This window comes from Opisthocomus hoazin, chromosome 24 (genome assembly GCF_030867145.1).
Source record: "Opisthocomus hoazin isolate bOpiHoa1 chromosome 24, bOpiHoa1.hap1, whole genome shotgun sequence".
NCBI classification, from domain to species: Eukaryota; Metazoa; Chordata; class Aves; order Opisthocomiformes; family Opisthocomidae; genus Opisthocomus; species Opisthocomus hoazin.
This window is the reverse complement of record NC_134437.1, coordinates 3,178,599-3,196,356: the sequence shown is the minus strand read 5'-3', so window position 1 is coordinate 3,196,356 and position 17,758 is coordinate 3,178,599. Positions and strand designations below refer to the sequence as shown.

At 46.7% G+C, this 17,758-nt stretch overlaps 1 protein-coding gene across 1 annotated transcript in view; it reads right to left on the bottom strand.

Annotated features, from left to right (window-relative positions):
* Nucleotides 1-17,758, bottom strand: part of POU2F3 (POU class 2 homeobox 3) — a 41,781-nt gene that overhangs the window by 15,211 nt on the left and 8,812 nt on the right. The window contains exon 4 of the mRNA XM_075442442.1: nt 10,165-10,199. Coding sequence (XP_075298557.1) covers nt 10,165-10,199 — 35 coding nt within the window. The remainder of the gene's footprint in view (nt 1-10,164; nt 10,200-17,758) is intronic.

Genomic DNA, 17,758 nt, shown 5'->3' with positions numbered 1-17,758 from the left:
GCTGGGCCTGGCCAAGGATGGATTGTTTCTTACCTATCACTGGCTTAAAACAAAAACAAAAAGCAAAACAAACTAAGAAACATATTGAGGGGGATGGAAAATGATCAAAGCACTTCAGCTTGCTTGCGTAACCAATTTGTGGAAGGTGTTTCATAAACATTTCATAAGAAGGAGAATTATGAAGAAAACATCTCCCAACCTGCCTGCAATTACTGCACAAACTCTTCCTTACCAGTAGGAAGAAGGGGAGAAAAAAAAAAAGTACATCTGTTTTGTAACTGATCTGTGAACTTTTGGCAAACATTCTGCTCAAGAAAACATCCTGCAGATATATTGCAAAGCTGTAAAAAGCCAGCCTTACATGAGGAAGTTGGAAAGATTCACCTTAGCAGCTCTCATTTCACTGCGTGGAAGGCCGTACCCTTCCAACAGACTGACCGACCCATGTTTGTTTCAACAGATTGACAGTCAGACCCCACTGGTTGGGCAAGACTCTGGCTGAAGCCCTCCTCATATAAGCCCTGTTTAGGGTCACCGCTCACTGGTAATCTGAACTGGTCTTCCTCATCTCGGAGACACCAAAGCAGGCAGGCTGAATGCAGCCCCAAGCCACCTTCTTTTAATGAGCACTTCTGATGTAATGTAAGCACCACTCGTTAACCTCTTCACAAAGGTGGGATCCACCGACTGATTCAGCACCCAGAGCATCGGATGCTTTCCCCAAATCTAGATAAGAGATCCCCACACCCTGATGGCATGAGGCCGTTAAAGCCATGTCAGCCTTCTCCAGTACCAGGCAGGAACCGGAGTCGTTTTTGTAAGATTGAAGACAATAATACGTGTTGTATAGTTTCTATTTAGATGGTAACCTCTTTGAAACAGATACTTATCTGTCTTCGTATCTGGCTTATCTCATAGTCAGCAGCTCACAAATGTTTAAGAGTTTGAGTCACTCATACCCCTTCCTCACCGTCTTGCAGAGTGGTAAGGCTATCTCACTGGCTAGAATAGGGTCTGGTGCACACAGTTGTAAGGGTCTGCACCAACTGCCCCTCACTGAAAACAAACAGCACTGTTCTTCCAGGGCTGAAGCAGTCCCAAAGCGCTATTCAGTACAATAGTCTGAAGCTGGCCCAAAGCGATTTGCCTGAAGTCAAGGGAGGAAGTTTTACAGTAGAACCAGGTAACAAAACTGGATCCAAGGCTATTGCACTTAACTAAGCCTTCCCACCTTCTAATGGCGTAAATGTACTTCTCTGTGAATTACCTGCACACGTGGGCACCATAAAATAAAAAACATACTAATAATAAATTATAGCAATAATAATAATGGGCTTGCAATTACTATTTGCACATGTACTATCCTGCACGTATGGCAAGGCTTAACAGACACCCAGGAAGAAAGCAGAAAACCCTTATGTCAATGCAACAATATTCAGCTTATAACATTTGATATCCTTTCGCACTGAAGGGTGGGATTTTTCAGAAGCTGTCAGCATGACAAAACGGGAGTTAATCCCATGCTGAATGCCTAACAGACTATATCCTAAAACTCAGCAGTGACAGCATACTGAAAAATGAAAATGTAATCTCTAATCTCAACACTTCTGCATCATAGCTATATGAGGCCTTTGAGTTATTAATTGAGGCCTGATCTGATATGCTTTACCCTCTGAGCCTCAGCTCAGGAAGTTAATAGTTGTGCCTTAGCTGTAGTAAAAGTGGGGGTGGGAAATCAAAACTTTAAGACTAGCTGAGCTACATGCTTCACAAAAGAAAACAAACAGAACCACGCTCAGCTTTGGATTCACAAGCTTTCTTCTACAGCGTTTCCCTAGCATTTTTGCTTTTAAACAGAGAACAGGAAAAAGAAAGAAGTCATCCCTCTCCTCTGTGCATGAACGGTAAACCTTAAAACGATGATGTGTAAGCACAGCTGGCTTCAAAAGCAGGCACTGGGCAAGGGAACGGAGAACCTAAACCAGAGGTGGGAAGAGCATTTACCCTGAACAGCCATGCTCATATCAGCACCTGCTCAGGTAAGCACATCCTGTCGAAGGGCTGCTCTCCTCATTATAGAATGCAGCCTCCACAAGAGCCTCAGGAGCACAGAAACTAGCTAGCGCTTTCAGAAGGTGGTCTGTGTTCAGGGACCACAGAACTGGCAAAAAGTTTCCAAAAATCAACCACTTAGAGCATCTTCAGTCTTACTGTTGATGCTCAGGTATGTGGTAACTTCTCTGCCAAGGCCTGTGGACATGCAAAATTGGAAGTATTTAAAAAAGGGGGAAAGGAAGATGTCATTTTCTTGGTCAGAACGGTGAGCACCTCCGAACAAAGCGTGGAAAACAATTTTATCACCATTAAGTCTGTGATTTCTCTCAGGTCTCCGCTCCAGAACTCTCTCTGCCCGTTTTCCCCTAGCCATCCTCAGCCCAGAGGTCCTGCCCTTCTGCCCCAACATTCTCATGCGTTGCAGCACTGCTCCCTGCATCTCTTTCAATTTCACTTGCCCAACATCCAAAGCTCTCCAGAACTCCACCTCTGCCTACACATTTGCTCTTATCTTCTCTGCTCCCACCCTGGGCTGCATCCCTGCCCCTTTCCTTATCAATCCGATTTCACACACACCAGGCTTCATGGCTTCTCCCATGCCCTCTTGCATGCTCACACAAGTTCCCTGGAGCCTAATCATGTTCCTGTTGAAGTCAGTAGCAAAGTTGCCTTACTGGGCTTTTCTGGGGCCAGAACCAGACCCTTCACTGGTCTCCAAATTCCCTGCATGAAAAATTTCCCCTTTCTCTTGTCTAGGGGGAGCAGACTGTGACCTGGATTCTCTGTGCCCACTGTCTGCCAAAGAGTCACAAACCATCTAAATACCTGGCACTGCCTCCCTGCTGTACAGTACCGATGTCCCTGGATCAGTCATCCACCAGGAGGGCAGAGCAGTGTCCACCTAGTGAGGTGTGGCACAGGCAGCCCTATGTAGCAACGCACTTTCCACCGCATCCTGCATTAGCAAGGAATTAACTTGGAATCAGACAGCTCCTGTGACTGGGGCTGCCTCCATCCCAGCTCTGCAGGTTTCTCTGATTGGTTCACAGTAGTTTTGGCACCATGTGCTGTGCCCCAGGGAACTGGGACACAAGAAGAGCAGCTAGAGGGATTGCATTAAATACACACAAGTAATATAATTAAAAAAGAAAGGGAGAGTGAGAAAGATCAACTTCACTGGAGAGTATCACATAGTTTTTCATTTTGGGTGGAGGGAATGAAGTCTAGTGATTGAGGGGAAGAGGGAGCTCAGATCCAGTTCTCTGCTCTCAGCTTGGTGGCTCTGGGCCACTTGTAAGTGTTGGGGAAGCAGGGCAAGAAGGTTTCGTGCTAGCATAAACCCAAGGACTGACTCCTTAGGGCCTGAGCAGCCCTGGTTCAGCCCACTGATTTCACATGGAGCGCTAGCAGATCAGCACCTCTGGGAAGAGAGAAAGTGCACACTGATGTCAGGCTTCCAAAATTAGAGACCTTGCTTGAAACTCCATCACCTTCACCTTTTTATGCTATGACTTGCCCTTCTGCAAAATGGCTGTAGGGCCCCACCCTTGCTGGGTGGTGTAGGCTCTTGATTGAATTCTTGGAGCTCACCAGATGAAAGGCCTTCAAGAATTCAGAGTCCTCTCCTTATTACCGATGAGCCATTCTCCAGTGGGCAGAAGAGTCATATCCATGCACAGTAGTTCGTGCAACTCACCGCTTAAAAAGGTGCCGGTCAACCTAAATAGTGGTTTGACAGTGACAACCATGCCTCGAGCTTAGTTTCTATTGTGGAAAGAATTGTTCTGTCCCTTTAGACAAGTCCATGAAACTGGGGCTTGTCCTCTGCAAGCCTAGAAAATATTTCCTAAAGGATGATAGGAGCCCAGTTGGAGCAGGAGATTTGAATGAAGAGCTATCTGTCTCTCTCTCATCTCTAAGACAGCTTTGCAACAGCTGTACAAGATATATTGCCAGTGGACCAAGGCAACAAGTGTAAGAAATACCTTGTAAATATAGGTTGCTCTTTAGAAGCCTGAAGCAGGAAAGCAGGAGCTTGTGAATGGACGGCAGCTGGATCTTAAGGAACAGATACAATCCAGCCAACATTGAAATGATGCTGGGTTGTTGTCAGCTGTTATTTGCTAACATAAATGAAATCATTGGTTTCGGTCCACCTCTTGAGAGAAGATTTTAAAAGGCCAAATCCTTTCTCCTACTTCCATCTCCCTCTCGCTCATAAGCTTCCCCAGAGACTCACTGTCCTGTTTTGGAGTTCATTCCCAGCAATGTCTTACAAGGGCCTTTGCAAGGTGCCAGAACAAAACTAGCTTGAAAAAGAGGTTCCTCTACCTATCTGTCCTAAGCAAAACAGTGTCATATATAGAAACAGAGGACTTTCCCTCAAGCCAGGGCTTTCTCTGATGCTTTCCCAAAGGGCTGCATTTCAATGAAGAAGCAGCACACACATACAAATTTATGCAATCAGTCTATGCCTACTTTATGCCTAGGACAGAGCAAGGAAACTTCAAAAGGGAAAGGCCAAGGTAGCGTTCAGCTTAGATCCAGTGTCAGTCAAGGCAGATACAGACAGCCAGGCAGATTTCCAGTTAGTGAAGGCTCACGAGATGAAAAGCAGATCCAAGACTTAGGCTGATACCCTGGGGCAAAGCGGAGAAGAAGAGAGAGTGAAATCTGAATTGATCCCCAGAGGGGAGAAGGAAGCAGGATGTAAACCTCCCCTTGAGAGGAGGGAAAAACAGGACTGGGATGGAAATCTGGAGGGCAGACTGAAACCTGAACTAACCACAGGGAAAAGCCAAGCAGGAACAGAAATGACATATAGGGAACACATGAGATTAGGGGGAGGTGGGAACACAAAGTGGAATGAAAAACTATGAGAGGGATCCCTGGGGGGAGGGAAGCCCTGATTGAGCAAAATTAAATCTGCAGGGAGTTTTGCATCCCAGATATTAATAACAAACTACCTAGCAAGTTAGGCCCTTCTTTCTACCTTCAAAAGGATGGAGGGGAGGAAGAACTTGTCTGTGGTTGAGCACAAGACTATGAATCAGAGAATCAGAGTCCATATCCCAGCTCTGCCAGGGAGCAGGTCCCTGAATTACAATACGCCTCAATGTCCACAGGCAACTGTCCTTTAAAGCATCCACTGATTTCAACTGCAACCACAGTGCTCAGCATCTTTGGAAAAAGCCAGGTAGTCAGTTTATGTCTGCCTCATCTGTAAGACAGGGTTAAACACCTCCTTACCTTCCTGAGGCAGCTGGATGCTAAATTCATTAGCAGATCACCTTCAGATGTGTGGGTGGAAAGTACCAAACAAGGTCAGAGTGTTATTAATGGTGCTGAAAAAGAGCCACAGGTGATTTTAGATCTCAGATGCACTTTGCCCACTTTAATTTCTCATATCATGTGCCTACAGAACATCAGCTGTGAAAACCTGAGACAGCTCACTCTATTACCTTGAAACAACTGTTGAAAACTGCACATAAACCTCAAAAATTAAAGTTCCCTTAGACAATGACTCTGTCACATGTGAACAGGGCAGGGAGATCAATTGGATAAGGAGGTTCTGAGGAAGGGGAACCCCTTTGGCACCACTTGCAGAGAGCAGGGCAGTAACACACAGAATCCTTCACTTGGTGTTGGAAAGGAGGAATTTTTCAACAGATTAAGTCCCTCACCAGTCTTTTGTGATATACTAGCAGACAGACTCAACTAGCCAAAAAAAGTCTGCTCAGGCCCTACTGACTGGGAATCTTTAGCAGCTCAATTATTTTGTGCTGACTGACCACCAAAATCCCAAGAGAGGGATTTTGAAATGTGCTCCTTATGGTCACGTGCGACAGTCAAAATGGCAGTGTATGACCTTACATGCAAATATAAGTGTTGAGCTAATGTGCATATAAAACACGAGGCCACTTCAATTGCATATCTTATTTCCTTATTTTGTTCTGGATGCTTCTCTTTTTATTCTCAAGATCTCTCCTGTCCCAGAAATACATCCCAAGCTACCTCCTTTTCCCAGGTAAATCCATCCCAAGATGCTATTTTTAGGAAGCCTGTTGGAAGGAGAGATATATATATCTCCTTACTACGTTCCCTGACTGGTGTAAACTAAAGAAAATAAAGTAATAGGAGTAAAGAACCAACAGGAAAATGCAAGCTGTGCTGAGCCTTGTGCTGCTCAAACACACTAGGGCCTGCTTGTCTGTCTGAAAAAGTCTCGCAACTGGATCACCATTACATTGATATTTATATCAAACCTGTCATTATCATTAAACAAATGACAGCCTGTCTGCAAGGGTTAGCCTTTCGCTGGAATGAAACTGCATGACATACTTGAATACAGAGCACATGCAGATCCTGCTAAGCCTTTCCTGCACTGGTAACACATAACCTTTCAGTTTTATTTCAAGAGACATATTGTCTCTCTGTACTGGAGCACAGCTTAGCACTTGATAGTATGAAGGGGCTTGGAGAGGATCTCTCATTCACTCCCCTGGAAGAAGACGGGATCTGAGCCTTCGTTCAGAGACTGCATTGCTGCAAGGACCAACAGATGACATGGTCCTACACATCACTTCCCTGATGGAAAAGAAATCAGTGATTCAGCATCTGTGTATTTTCCTCCTCCAGCTGCGGATCGATGCACAGCACTGTGTGCTGGTCTGCAACACTCACACCATACAAACAAGCCCTGTCATCTCCCCAGACCATCAGCCCTAGCTCTATGTGCATTCCAGAAGGCAGTATTATCTCAGGGATTAACTCCAGACAAAGGGTAAATTACTTGGCTTCTCCAGAACAGCTCTCTTCAGAGCCAGCTACAAAAACAAACAATGCAGTATTTCCTTAAAGGCTGAATGCTGTGGATACCACCGGGGAAGTAAACCAAACAAGGCCTGCTAAGACTGCAGCAGCATCACCTGGTAAGGATGACCACGTTACAGCGAGGAAAAGTTCCCATTTCAACACTTTCAGTCAGATCTTTTCCTGGTCCCACTCAATGCCCTTTCATGGCCAGACTCTGAAGCCACGTCTTGCTGAGTTATTCTGTTCTGTCCCTGACACGCTCTGGACACAATCCCAAACTATTAAGCAGCAGATGTCCCTATCCAGGTTGCCAGCACTGAAGGTGAAAGTTTATTACTGTCTCTTTGCATTTCCCTTGATATAAACAGGAAACAACCAGCATTAGACTCACTAAATGGAAAGCCAAACCAGATAGGCAAGGCAGAAGATGCTTCTTTTTCCATACACACCCTTTTCCCTCTCATTCACATACAAATTACTGTTGCATCCAGGTGGGAGGAGAGTTTGAAGAGGGGAGGGGGGAAGAAATGCTTGCCAAATAGGTTGAGGGATCAGAGGGCAGCTTTCTCATAAAGCGCAGGGCTGACCCACAAACTGCAAGAAAACCTCAAACTCCACAAGAGTTTCCCTCCTCCCCATTTTCAGGGTGAGAGCAGCCACAGCAGGGAACCAGTAGGCAAGTAAGGGGTCTAACCAGGTCACTCCACCCTTCTCTTCCCGCCTGGAGCACAACATGGGAGGGAAACAGACCTGAAATGTAGGCCATCTACAAAGACTGGGGGAGAGGCTTAAATGATGTGAGATTTATGATCTTCAAAGTGATTAGCACCCAGCACTCCAAATAAAGTCAAAGAGAGCTCAGCAGCTCTTGCATTCAGTTTGAAATTGGGTTTCAAACCAAACTTCTCTGGCTTGAGTTTGAAAACTTGAATTGCAAGGTAACAAAAAAAAAAAAAGCCACCCAAAACCCAACCTCAAACCCCAAACCAAAATTAAAAACCCTACCAACCTCCACCCATAATGAAAGAGCTCAGCACCTGATCCTACATGAAAACAATTTGATATTTCCCTATCTTCCTTCTTCTTTTTTCTCGTCATTTGAAATCTATTTGCTGAATTGAAGATGAATGCGCCAATAGCTGAGGTCAACCTGAAACGTGAGTATACAATCCGTATGCTTTGGAGTCATGCTCATGTAAAATAAGAACAATAATGGCTCAAGTCTACACATGGCCTTGAGAGGGCCAAGAGAGGGAGACACAGAGCTGTTTCCACATGCCTGTGTCCACTCACGTGGACTGTTACAGCCCCATCCCTGACTGCACTGCAAAACCGCTGCTGCGGACATTACCTACGTTCAGGGGAATCGGGCCAGATTAAAAAAATCCAAACCAAACCAAACCCGATAAGCTTGTTCACACGCTTTTGCTTGTTAAACTTTGGTAAGTCCCAGTCAGGTTTGCTACCCGGTTACACAGATGTGCTGGCACAAATGAAAGGGATTTTGCGTTACCGCTTTGGTGGAAAGAGATAAACAAAAGTGGGAAGTGAATGCTACAAAAGACTGTCATAAACCACAGTCTCTTTCTGGGAGAAGGACGTTTCTATCAAGCAGACTCTGGCCCAAATCCCACTAACTGCAAGGCTGGCTGGCCCTGCAACTTTACCAGCATCCACTGATTCAGGGGCGTGCAGAGGACTAGGACCTTACAGATAACAGGTCAAGTCATCAGCGGGTGTAAATCAGCACTGCTTCACCACAGTCAATAACATTTCCTTGATTAACCTCAGCCCAGCTTCCAATTGTAACATCTTTGTGGTGTTGCCATAGGAAAAGTTTGCAACGTGTAACGATCTTGAACTTTCATAGCTTATTTCTATCTTGAGAGAATTTTCTTTTATCACTAGTTATAAGCAGATTGGATTCTTCTCTTGGCGTGTAAAAAGCCTGTGCTTTGGGCTCTGCAATCCACAGAGCTGGAGACACAAGACTTTTTGTTTTCAGCTGGGTATTCCAAGAACCTGGAAGATGGCTGAACATGTTAAGACACCTTTGATAGGAAGTTACCACCCACCCAAAACCAGAGCAGCCAAACCAAACAAACAAACAGTAGCTTTCTGACATGTGTCAGACAAAAGCCACCGAGGCAAGCCTGAAGGATGGAAAAGTCACAGTGAGAAGATTCAGCTGCCCACCTGCTGCTAGCAGGAAGCCTTTGGAAAGGATCACAAACCTTGAACTCAGGGAATGCATGGTTGGAAGCAGGTAGGTTGCTGTGCTGTTAAGAGTGCCAACATCCGCTTCAAATGCTAGTGACTGCCCATGAAGATACAGCCCCTTTTGCTTCCCTCTCTCCAGCTCCCTGGCCAACCCATGAAGTCCTGCAGCAAATCAGTGGGTTAGCTCTCTGGACCTCTTTTCTTCACAAGGTCAGAGTTGATGGTGACTGATGGCCACAGGAGTCCTTAACTCTGGACTCAGAGATCATTTTCTCATGTGTCTGCACAGATTTCAGATCTGTACACTCTGAAGAGCTGTCACCTTCCTCCCCTTGCAATTCTCATGTGAGATTTGGGGATTTCTTAGAGCCACATATGAAAACCTCCAGGCACTGAGACAGGGGTTGCTTTTAGCTGTGTGAAGCAGGAGGATAACAGCAAACATAGAACAGACAACGGTCTCTCACATATTCATTTGCAATTAGGGCTTGCTTGCCCTGCAAGAAGCGCTTGCTTTTATCTGCTGTCCCTTTCCCCACTGTCTTGCAAAGAGGAATCTGCTGTTGTAGGCAGGCCTGGTCTTGACTTACGCACTCCAAGACCTCAAACCGCCTCATCCTCGGTCCTTGCTGATACTCCTGTGAGTCAGCCCCGTGCTCTTAGACTCGTGTACCACAGTGCTTTCAGCACCACTGTCACCAGCAGTAGAAATGCATAGGGCTTTGGGGAGTGATTTGCACATTTGCCAGTGTAACTGAGGTTCCTTTTGTTTCTAAATGACAATGGAATAAAATAAAAAGCCAGAAAAAGCCTCCAGCAAGCGGTGATTTAAAGAAACTCTTTAATTAACTGAACTTCTATGAAATAGGAAGGCCTGGAAACCAGAAGTTTAATCTGTCATTTTATCCCACAGAGGGAATTGGGAATAGCTTCCGTGGTCTGTTTATTGGTAGCTTCTGACCCAACAGTTTTTATCTCTTAGCAGTAGCTGCCTGGGACTCAGCAAAATGAGCAATTAAAAAACAGTAACTCAAGAAAGCAGGAGAATACCTGGTAATCCAGGCAGCGTCTTACCTGCCTGTTAAAGTCCAGCCCATTCTGTTCATTTCCTACAATGAAACACACAGAAAAATACCTTAGTATTAATGACAGTCAGCATTGATGCAAACTTTCCAGAACTTGGAACACATATAAACAAATACACTGCTAGCACAGCTCGGTTTGCTTTAAGAGGAAGGAGAGAAGGAGGAAGGTGGAGTCAATGCGAATGCAGCAGTACAAGTACAAAAGCAGCTTTTGCAACATTTAGTGGTATCAGCCTTTGCTGAAGTGCCTGGGAGACACCTGGCCAAGCAGCAAGGCGGGGGGGAGAAGGCTCACTGACTGCAAGGAAGATTCCAGCAGAGGTGAGCTGGAGGATGTTACAAATCTCCAGGGAAATCCAGGACCAGGGCACTGTACATAAAGCAAGAACTAACTGCGGGAGAGGCTAGCAAACAGGTGGCCAAGGCTGTTAACCAGGGATCTTCAGGAACCCATGTGGCACTGAGTAATTACGGGATATCTAAAGGAACAGAGGGTGCCATGGGGTTGTGCTCAAGAGGCGTCTCCTTGATTCCAAAAGAGATTGGCAGACACAGGGGGAAAATCAGACAGGTTTCAGCCTGAAGGTACTGCACAGGCCCTCACTCATTCCCCTTTGAAGATAAACATTCCCCCCCCCATCACACCTGCCAAATTCATCAAGAACATCACAGAGGAAAGGTTGTACGCTCCACAGTTATGAATGCTTTAAGGGATTCCACGAAGCCTCTTCAGTTGCAAAGGCAACCCCAAGAAACCCCTTCCCTTCCCTCTGCAATCAATTCCCGAAGTCATCCTCTTCCAGTCCAACTTTGTGATAAATAGTCTTGAATTGTTCACATCCCACTAGCACAAGCCCCCAGGGCCTCCTCGTCCTGTTTTTTCCAGTATAACATTCCCCATAAAAAATAGCCCATGCCCTGTGATCCGATCAAGCTTCAACACATCATGTTTTCAGTAGTTCACGTCTCTTGCAACAAGTTGGAAAGCAGTTAAGGGAGGGTGTGCAGGCAGGAGTTCAAGCCCAGCTCTCCCATTGACTTGCTTTCTTCAGCTGAACAAGCCTCTACCCTAACCTAAGCATGCAGTTTTTCAGCTTGCACCATGCACGTAACATTCCCAGGTGAATCAGCATGGTTCTTTGAGATCCTCAGGGGCAAGCGTGCTTGGCACAATTATTCACAGATGGCAAAATATTTTAGAGTCAATGATAACAATTTCATGGCACCCTGTTCTCTGCTATCTAGAAACAGCTCTGGAGATTTAATCTGCAACATGTTAACGGCATTGACTGTGGAAGCCTAGCTGCCTTTGTTTCTCCTGTTAGGCTGAATTGTAGGTCTCGCTATCAAACAATACCAGAGCACTACTTCACAGCAGAACGAGCTGTTGTCCCCCCCTCTGAAATCTCCTCTGTCTTCTCACTGTCTGCAACTCAACCCAGACCCAGCTCTGCACCTTCTCCCCCAGCCTGTGTGTGTTTCTGCTCTGCTAGAGCCTGCCCTAACTTCCTGTCTTCCTCCAGACCTGCACCTCAAAGCTTTTTCTCTTCCCAATCTCAGATCTTTATCTTCTTCCATGTAATTCCCTACTCTGCTACAACCTCCAACTTGCCACACGCTTCTGTGCTCTGGCGTCTCTCGCTGTAACCATCTGCTCCCTGACCACCACTCTCCAGCTGCTCCCGCCCAAGGAATTTGTTCATTCATTGCGTTCCAGCTCTACGCCCCAAGAGCCAACAACTGCACATAGAACGATGGGAATGCTGATAGTGTTAATAGATGATTGCAATCAGTATCCACACACCTGAGCAGGACTGTGTGAGGATCTTCAAGGCCTGCAGTTTCTACCTTTGAAACCCACGGGGGGTTGATGCAATCCACACAGAGTAGCTAAAGGGAAGAAAGGCAAGGAGGAGAGGAGGAGGAAATAAAGTTCCCCATTGCTAAAATAGAACAGGAAGGAAAAGTTAGTCCTCTGATTTCTTGGGTACAGGAGTTTCACTCACGTTCAAATGCAGCATTTTGATGAGGCAAGATTCAGAGACCTTGAGGGAAATCCCTAGGTCCCAGTGATGATGGCTCTGAGTCACTATCATACACCCCAAAACTTTGAACTTGACATGCACAGCTGGAACGGAGTTTCACTCCACGTTGCTACCAGCAGGCTCAAGTTCTCCAGCACATTCTTTCCTCTGCTTCCAAGCTTCCCATCTCCCACTTTTTCCTCCCAGCACAAGCACATGCAGCTAACAGACTTCTACATTTCTTCTTCCCTTCCTCTCCTACAAGTCCAGCTTTCTCCAAGTCCTATCCTCTGTTCTCTTGCACGTCCCACTGCAGATCAACAGGGGTGTTCGAGAGCACCTCAGCCAGGTATTTTGTGACAGCGGAGTATACTGCAAATATGCATGGAGTTTGACATTAACTCCGTCATAGCTTGGGCGTCTGAGATAACTGCCCCAGGCTGTCTTGGTAGACAGTGAGGAGAAATAGGCACCTCCAGAGGCCATTCATCTGACCTATCTCAGACGCCTATCTTAAGTCGAGATGAATGGCCCTCTGGAGATGACTATTTCTCTTTATTGACTACAAAGGGACCCAGGGGCAACTAGTTCAGACTTAGATGTCCAACAGTGAGATATTTAAAACTGGGCGAGGTGATTTCTACTCCCAGTGGTTATGTAAATGGGAGCTGGATACACAAATCTCTTCAACTTTTCAGCAAGACCAGTGAGTGAACAGTGAGTGTTTGTGTACAGATTTATTTGCAAACAAATCTCTTTTCTTTCTATTTCAGTAAAAGCCTGTGTTCAAGTAAAATTAAAATTATCCTAGCTGCAAGCCAAGGTTTGGGGATGTGATAGGGATAAAAACTCTCCTCTTTCAGTTAAATCAGTAACTTTCCTACAAATATTTTTAAAATAGACTCAGTTTCCTGCCAGTTTCTATCAACATCAGGACTCACAATGAAGTAGTCATTTCTCCCCTTAAAGGAACGGGCTGTTCAAACAACAAGGATCTGCACTTAAGATTTAATCTTCTCTAGCTCCAGGAGATAAAAAGAAAGAAAAGTGTAAGTGGCAGCAGATTCTCGGCTGCTGTAAACTGCCAGAACTCCACTAATTTTAATGGAGATTCCCACTAGCCAACAACTTGCCTCTTGCTACACCAGCCAGACACAATGGGATCCAAAGTCTCCAGCATCTGCTAGATGCAGTCCTCCCCTCCTTAAATTGCATCAAACTGGGGAAGCCTGGGACTTTAATGGAAAACGATTACTTTGAGCCCCTTGCACTACAGGTCCCAGAAGCTTCCCCATCACACAAGACTCCATTACCCTCTTTATGGGTGTTCTGGACAGGGGGAAAAAGGCAGTGATAAGCTCAGCTGGCTCCCCGCAGAACGGCAGACAAGGCCTGTGCTGCTCTCCTTGGTTCACCTGGCAGCTGTTTTGCATAGCACTGGCATCAGATCTGGTGCGAGTTTGCCTGGGGAGGTTTCTCTGGGGATGGGAGCAGGCAGAACAGTTCCGGACAGCTTCCCCCCACCCGCTGCTGTTCCCCCCACCTGGAACATGCTGTTTGCTGTGAAAACCAAAGGCAAGTGCTCTATCAGAACCGACAAAATTCCCACTGGAAGTCGTCGAGCCAGTCCAGCACTTGAGCATAGAAGTGCCATAATGGGAGAAACGTAAAACCAAGATTGCAGCGTGCCTTCACCTTTGCAAGGCAAACACATGCAGCAACATGCAGATGTCAGCTACGGGGAATGACAGCCGCCCATGGCTTTTCACCCAATGACAAAAACAGAGCTGCAACCAGAAGGCTAAACTTCTCCCCTTCCCACCCAACTACACACTTGATTAGCCTCACAGTTTGATCTCAGCTCCACAGAAGGGATAGGGAATAAGAAGGTGATTTCAATCTTTAACAGGTGTTGGGGAATTCCCACAGGGAATCAGTTTTCTGCCGCATGCATTTGGGAGGGAAATTCAGAACAGAGGAACAGTGCCAGGCAGACACCAGGCAGGGGATTCATCTGCCTGGGCTTAGATGTCTAACTTTTAGGTGTCTAATTCTGAGCCAATTGCTCTAGGCTCCCTTTAGAGCCACAGAGAGGAAGCAGGCACTTCCAGAGGGCAATTCATCTCGCCCCCAAGATAGACGGGCTGGGAGATGCATCACCTTCTGGAGATACCTATTTTCATCATTGACTGTACAAGGAGCCTGGGGTGAGTAGGTCAGACTTCAGCCTCAAAGTATTGAATATCTAAAATTAAGATTAATCTCACCTATCCTGAAGATTTTAGCACTCCAGCTGATAAAGCACAATGCCATTAGAAATTGAGCAAGCAGGCCAGACGCAGCGTGCCTTTCAATGTCCATTCTGTCAGAGCTGAGAAAGTAACTTGTTCACATTAACTGAGACAAGAATCAAATCTCTCACCTCAAACGATATGTGAAAAGATTACCCAAGAGGGGGTAAAGAAAAGGGTGGCAACAATTATTATAACTATAAAGAATACTTGACCCACATGCTGTAAATGAAGCAAAACGCTCACCTGCACTGAGAAGGATGTGGTTCTATTAACAAAAAAGATGTTCAGCATCAAATACACTCCTTGGGATTTCAATTCACTGTGGAGACTCAAGCAAATACCCAGCCACAGCCCTGGTGCTACTGTTACCAGCAGTCAGACCAACACCATCTCCAGAACTAGCAGGAAAAGCCCTGGGTGGTAGGAGCTCATTTAAATCACCTTCTCTCCATTTTAGTCATTACCCCTTATTCCCTCCAGCTGTGTCCAGTGACACCGGGGAGAGAAACTGAAGCTGAGCAGCCACCAATCAGTTCCCTGGATCCTTTTGTGCCTTGCTGGGATGCTCGCTGTTCCCAAGGCTTACCTTAAGAAGTGCTTTTTAAAGGGAGCAGGGGAAAGCGTGAACAGGATAGGGAGTTTTCAAAGCAGACAGGTAGGGCTGAAGTTTTCATGTTAATCTTTTGCTCTAAAGACACAAACAGACCAGACCGGGGTATTGGAGCATCTCCATGGGAGAGTTCAGGCTGATTTGGAAGGAAAGTGAATCTGTGCTGACTCAGATGCCTACAGACTCCAGGGAAAGCTTTCACTGAAGACTCCAGGGTTTCATTTGGGTGGAAACCCCTGGGTTATAAAAATGCCTTTCCTTTGTCAGCAATGCCTCAAAGAAATCTCATCTTCTAGTCCCACTGCAGCTCTCAGTGCAACATACCCTTCGTGTGGGGCAGGGAGCAGGGGGAGAAAGCAGGACAGCAAGTGTGGGAGACTCGGGCAGTTTCCAGAAGGAAACCCCAGGGCAGCAGTTGTTCCCACGGAAAACATTTCACCTGCAGGTGCTGGGAGAGGGCAAGTCTCTTCTCTTAGACCAGAGGCAAGAGGCAGATCAGACCGGCTCTTCCTTTGCCCTCTAATTCAAGTCAGACCAGCCTTTTGTTCCCCTTTCCCCTCCCCATCCTTTTTTATCCTCTTCCATAATGGGATGTTTAAGAAAAAAAATAAAATAACCCAACCTCAAACCCTAATCACCTTCATTTGAATTTCAAATACCCCCCTTCTGGCCTCCCCCACGCCCCAACTGACTCGGAGCTGGGAATATGGAAATTTCTCCTGCTTGCCTTAAATGTGGCTGTGCTATGAAAATCATCAGCCTTATGCAAATCCTGAGCAGGCCCGATTGCCATAGCAACCAGCTGTTTCCAGCCCCACCGCTGCTGCTTTCATTTATGCAGGACTTGTCCTGGGGCTGTGCATGGCTGCAGGGGGAAGAGACAAGAGAAATCCTGGAGGCTTTGAGGAAAGTTTCACGAGGGAGAGCTAGCCTTGGAGAGCAAAGGTGTAGCCAAGAACTAGGCTCAGCGTGGGGCCAGGGAAGGACAAGTTTCCTCAAAAGACTTTGGCCTGGAAATCTCTTTCCAGCCTGATTTGAAGAGATAACAACAAAAGGCAAAAGAGAAAAGCTCAGACTGTGCATCCCTCAGCTTGCCTGCTGAGTGCAACAAGGAGTGCCCCTGTGCACCAAGCAGCACAGCCTGAGCACCCACCAACTCATCTCACACAAGCCACTGCACTGCTCAGTGTGACATCCCTTGCTTGTGCACATTTCCTTTTGCCCGAGTCAGAAGCTGATGCAGAGGTCAGAGCCTCCATACCCTATTCCAGCACGAGCCATCAAGCTTAAGAGACCCTACCCAGACACCTGGTTGTAATACAATAAACAACAGCATCCCAGAGCCCAGCAGAGACCAGGTCTCCATCCTGCTGAGAGCTCTACCCATCCCTGGAGAGAGCAGCACCTGCATCAAAGAGCTGACACCTTGGCAAAATGGTGGGAGAAAAGATCAGGACCCTCACTTTGCAGTTGACGAACAGAGATAGGCTTAAGTAGGCTTGCACAGGGAACGTGTGGAAGAGAGGCAAACTGAGACAAGGTCTCTGTTTTTCCATCCACCCCGATATGGATTTAATGTAAAAAGCACTGACAGAGAAGCTGGGTACTGGGAGGATCTTTTGCCTGGGTGGGAAATTTTGGTGTCCGGTTTCAGAGCTGCCCTTGCTTTCTCTCCTCCGCTGCCAGGGAACCTTAGGTATCTTGCAGCATCAGTGGAGGAAGGTGTCTCATGCTGGCATCCTTCCACAGGCACAAGATGGATGAAGTTGAGGATGTGGGGGGAGAAGAATGATATTTAAAGGAATGTCCCCTCGAAAGGGACACTTTGCAAGATCATAGGAGCAGATGTGCAGTAGCTCCTTACCACTTTCATTTTCTTGGGGTTTAAAGGAAATGGTCTTTCCTGCCCTCAGAGAGAAGATACCTGCTTTATTGCTTCTGAATGCACCTGGATATGTTGCCCAAGCTGTGAGGGATAGATAACCCTACTGCTACAGCCACCAGAGTCAGCAGCAGGCCCAAAGCCTTCTGGCTCCTTGTGCTCTCCCCGTGAAACCGCACTCCTCTACCTGGCTGCTGCTCTTCCACGTCCCAGACCGACACAGCCGGGCGAATCTGCCGGGCCAGCTGACCACTGCTGTCCCAGGAGTGATACCAGCTGCTCCCAGGGCAGCGATAACGCTTCAGCGCTGCCCTATACTGCACCCACACATAGGCACCCCGTGCGCTAGGCTGCCCATCACGCACCCTGCCCTGGGCTCCTGGCAGCCTGGCCAGCTCCCCGCGTTACAGGGTGGGGAGGGAAGACGTTCGGAGCGCCCGCAGCTATTCAGTTACCGACAGTGTGTTTGAAGAGCTTCCCTATCGCCCTTTTGTTAAAGCTTTGGCTTCCCCCCCATAGCCTCAACAGATGAAATCAAAGGGAAGTAGCTTTGCTTGGTGTAACCTGTTTTGATCAAGCAGATAAACGGGGAACAAGTGTCTGACACAAACAAACAGACAGACAGAGGCAAGTCCCACCTCAGCATTTTGTTGCATCAGATACAGAGGGCTTAGATAAACCACAAGAAGGGGGAGATCTCTGCCTCCCGGCTTGAAGACCAGGGGCGACACTCAGCAGTGCCAAGCCCCCACAGTTCCCATAAAAAAAATCAA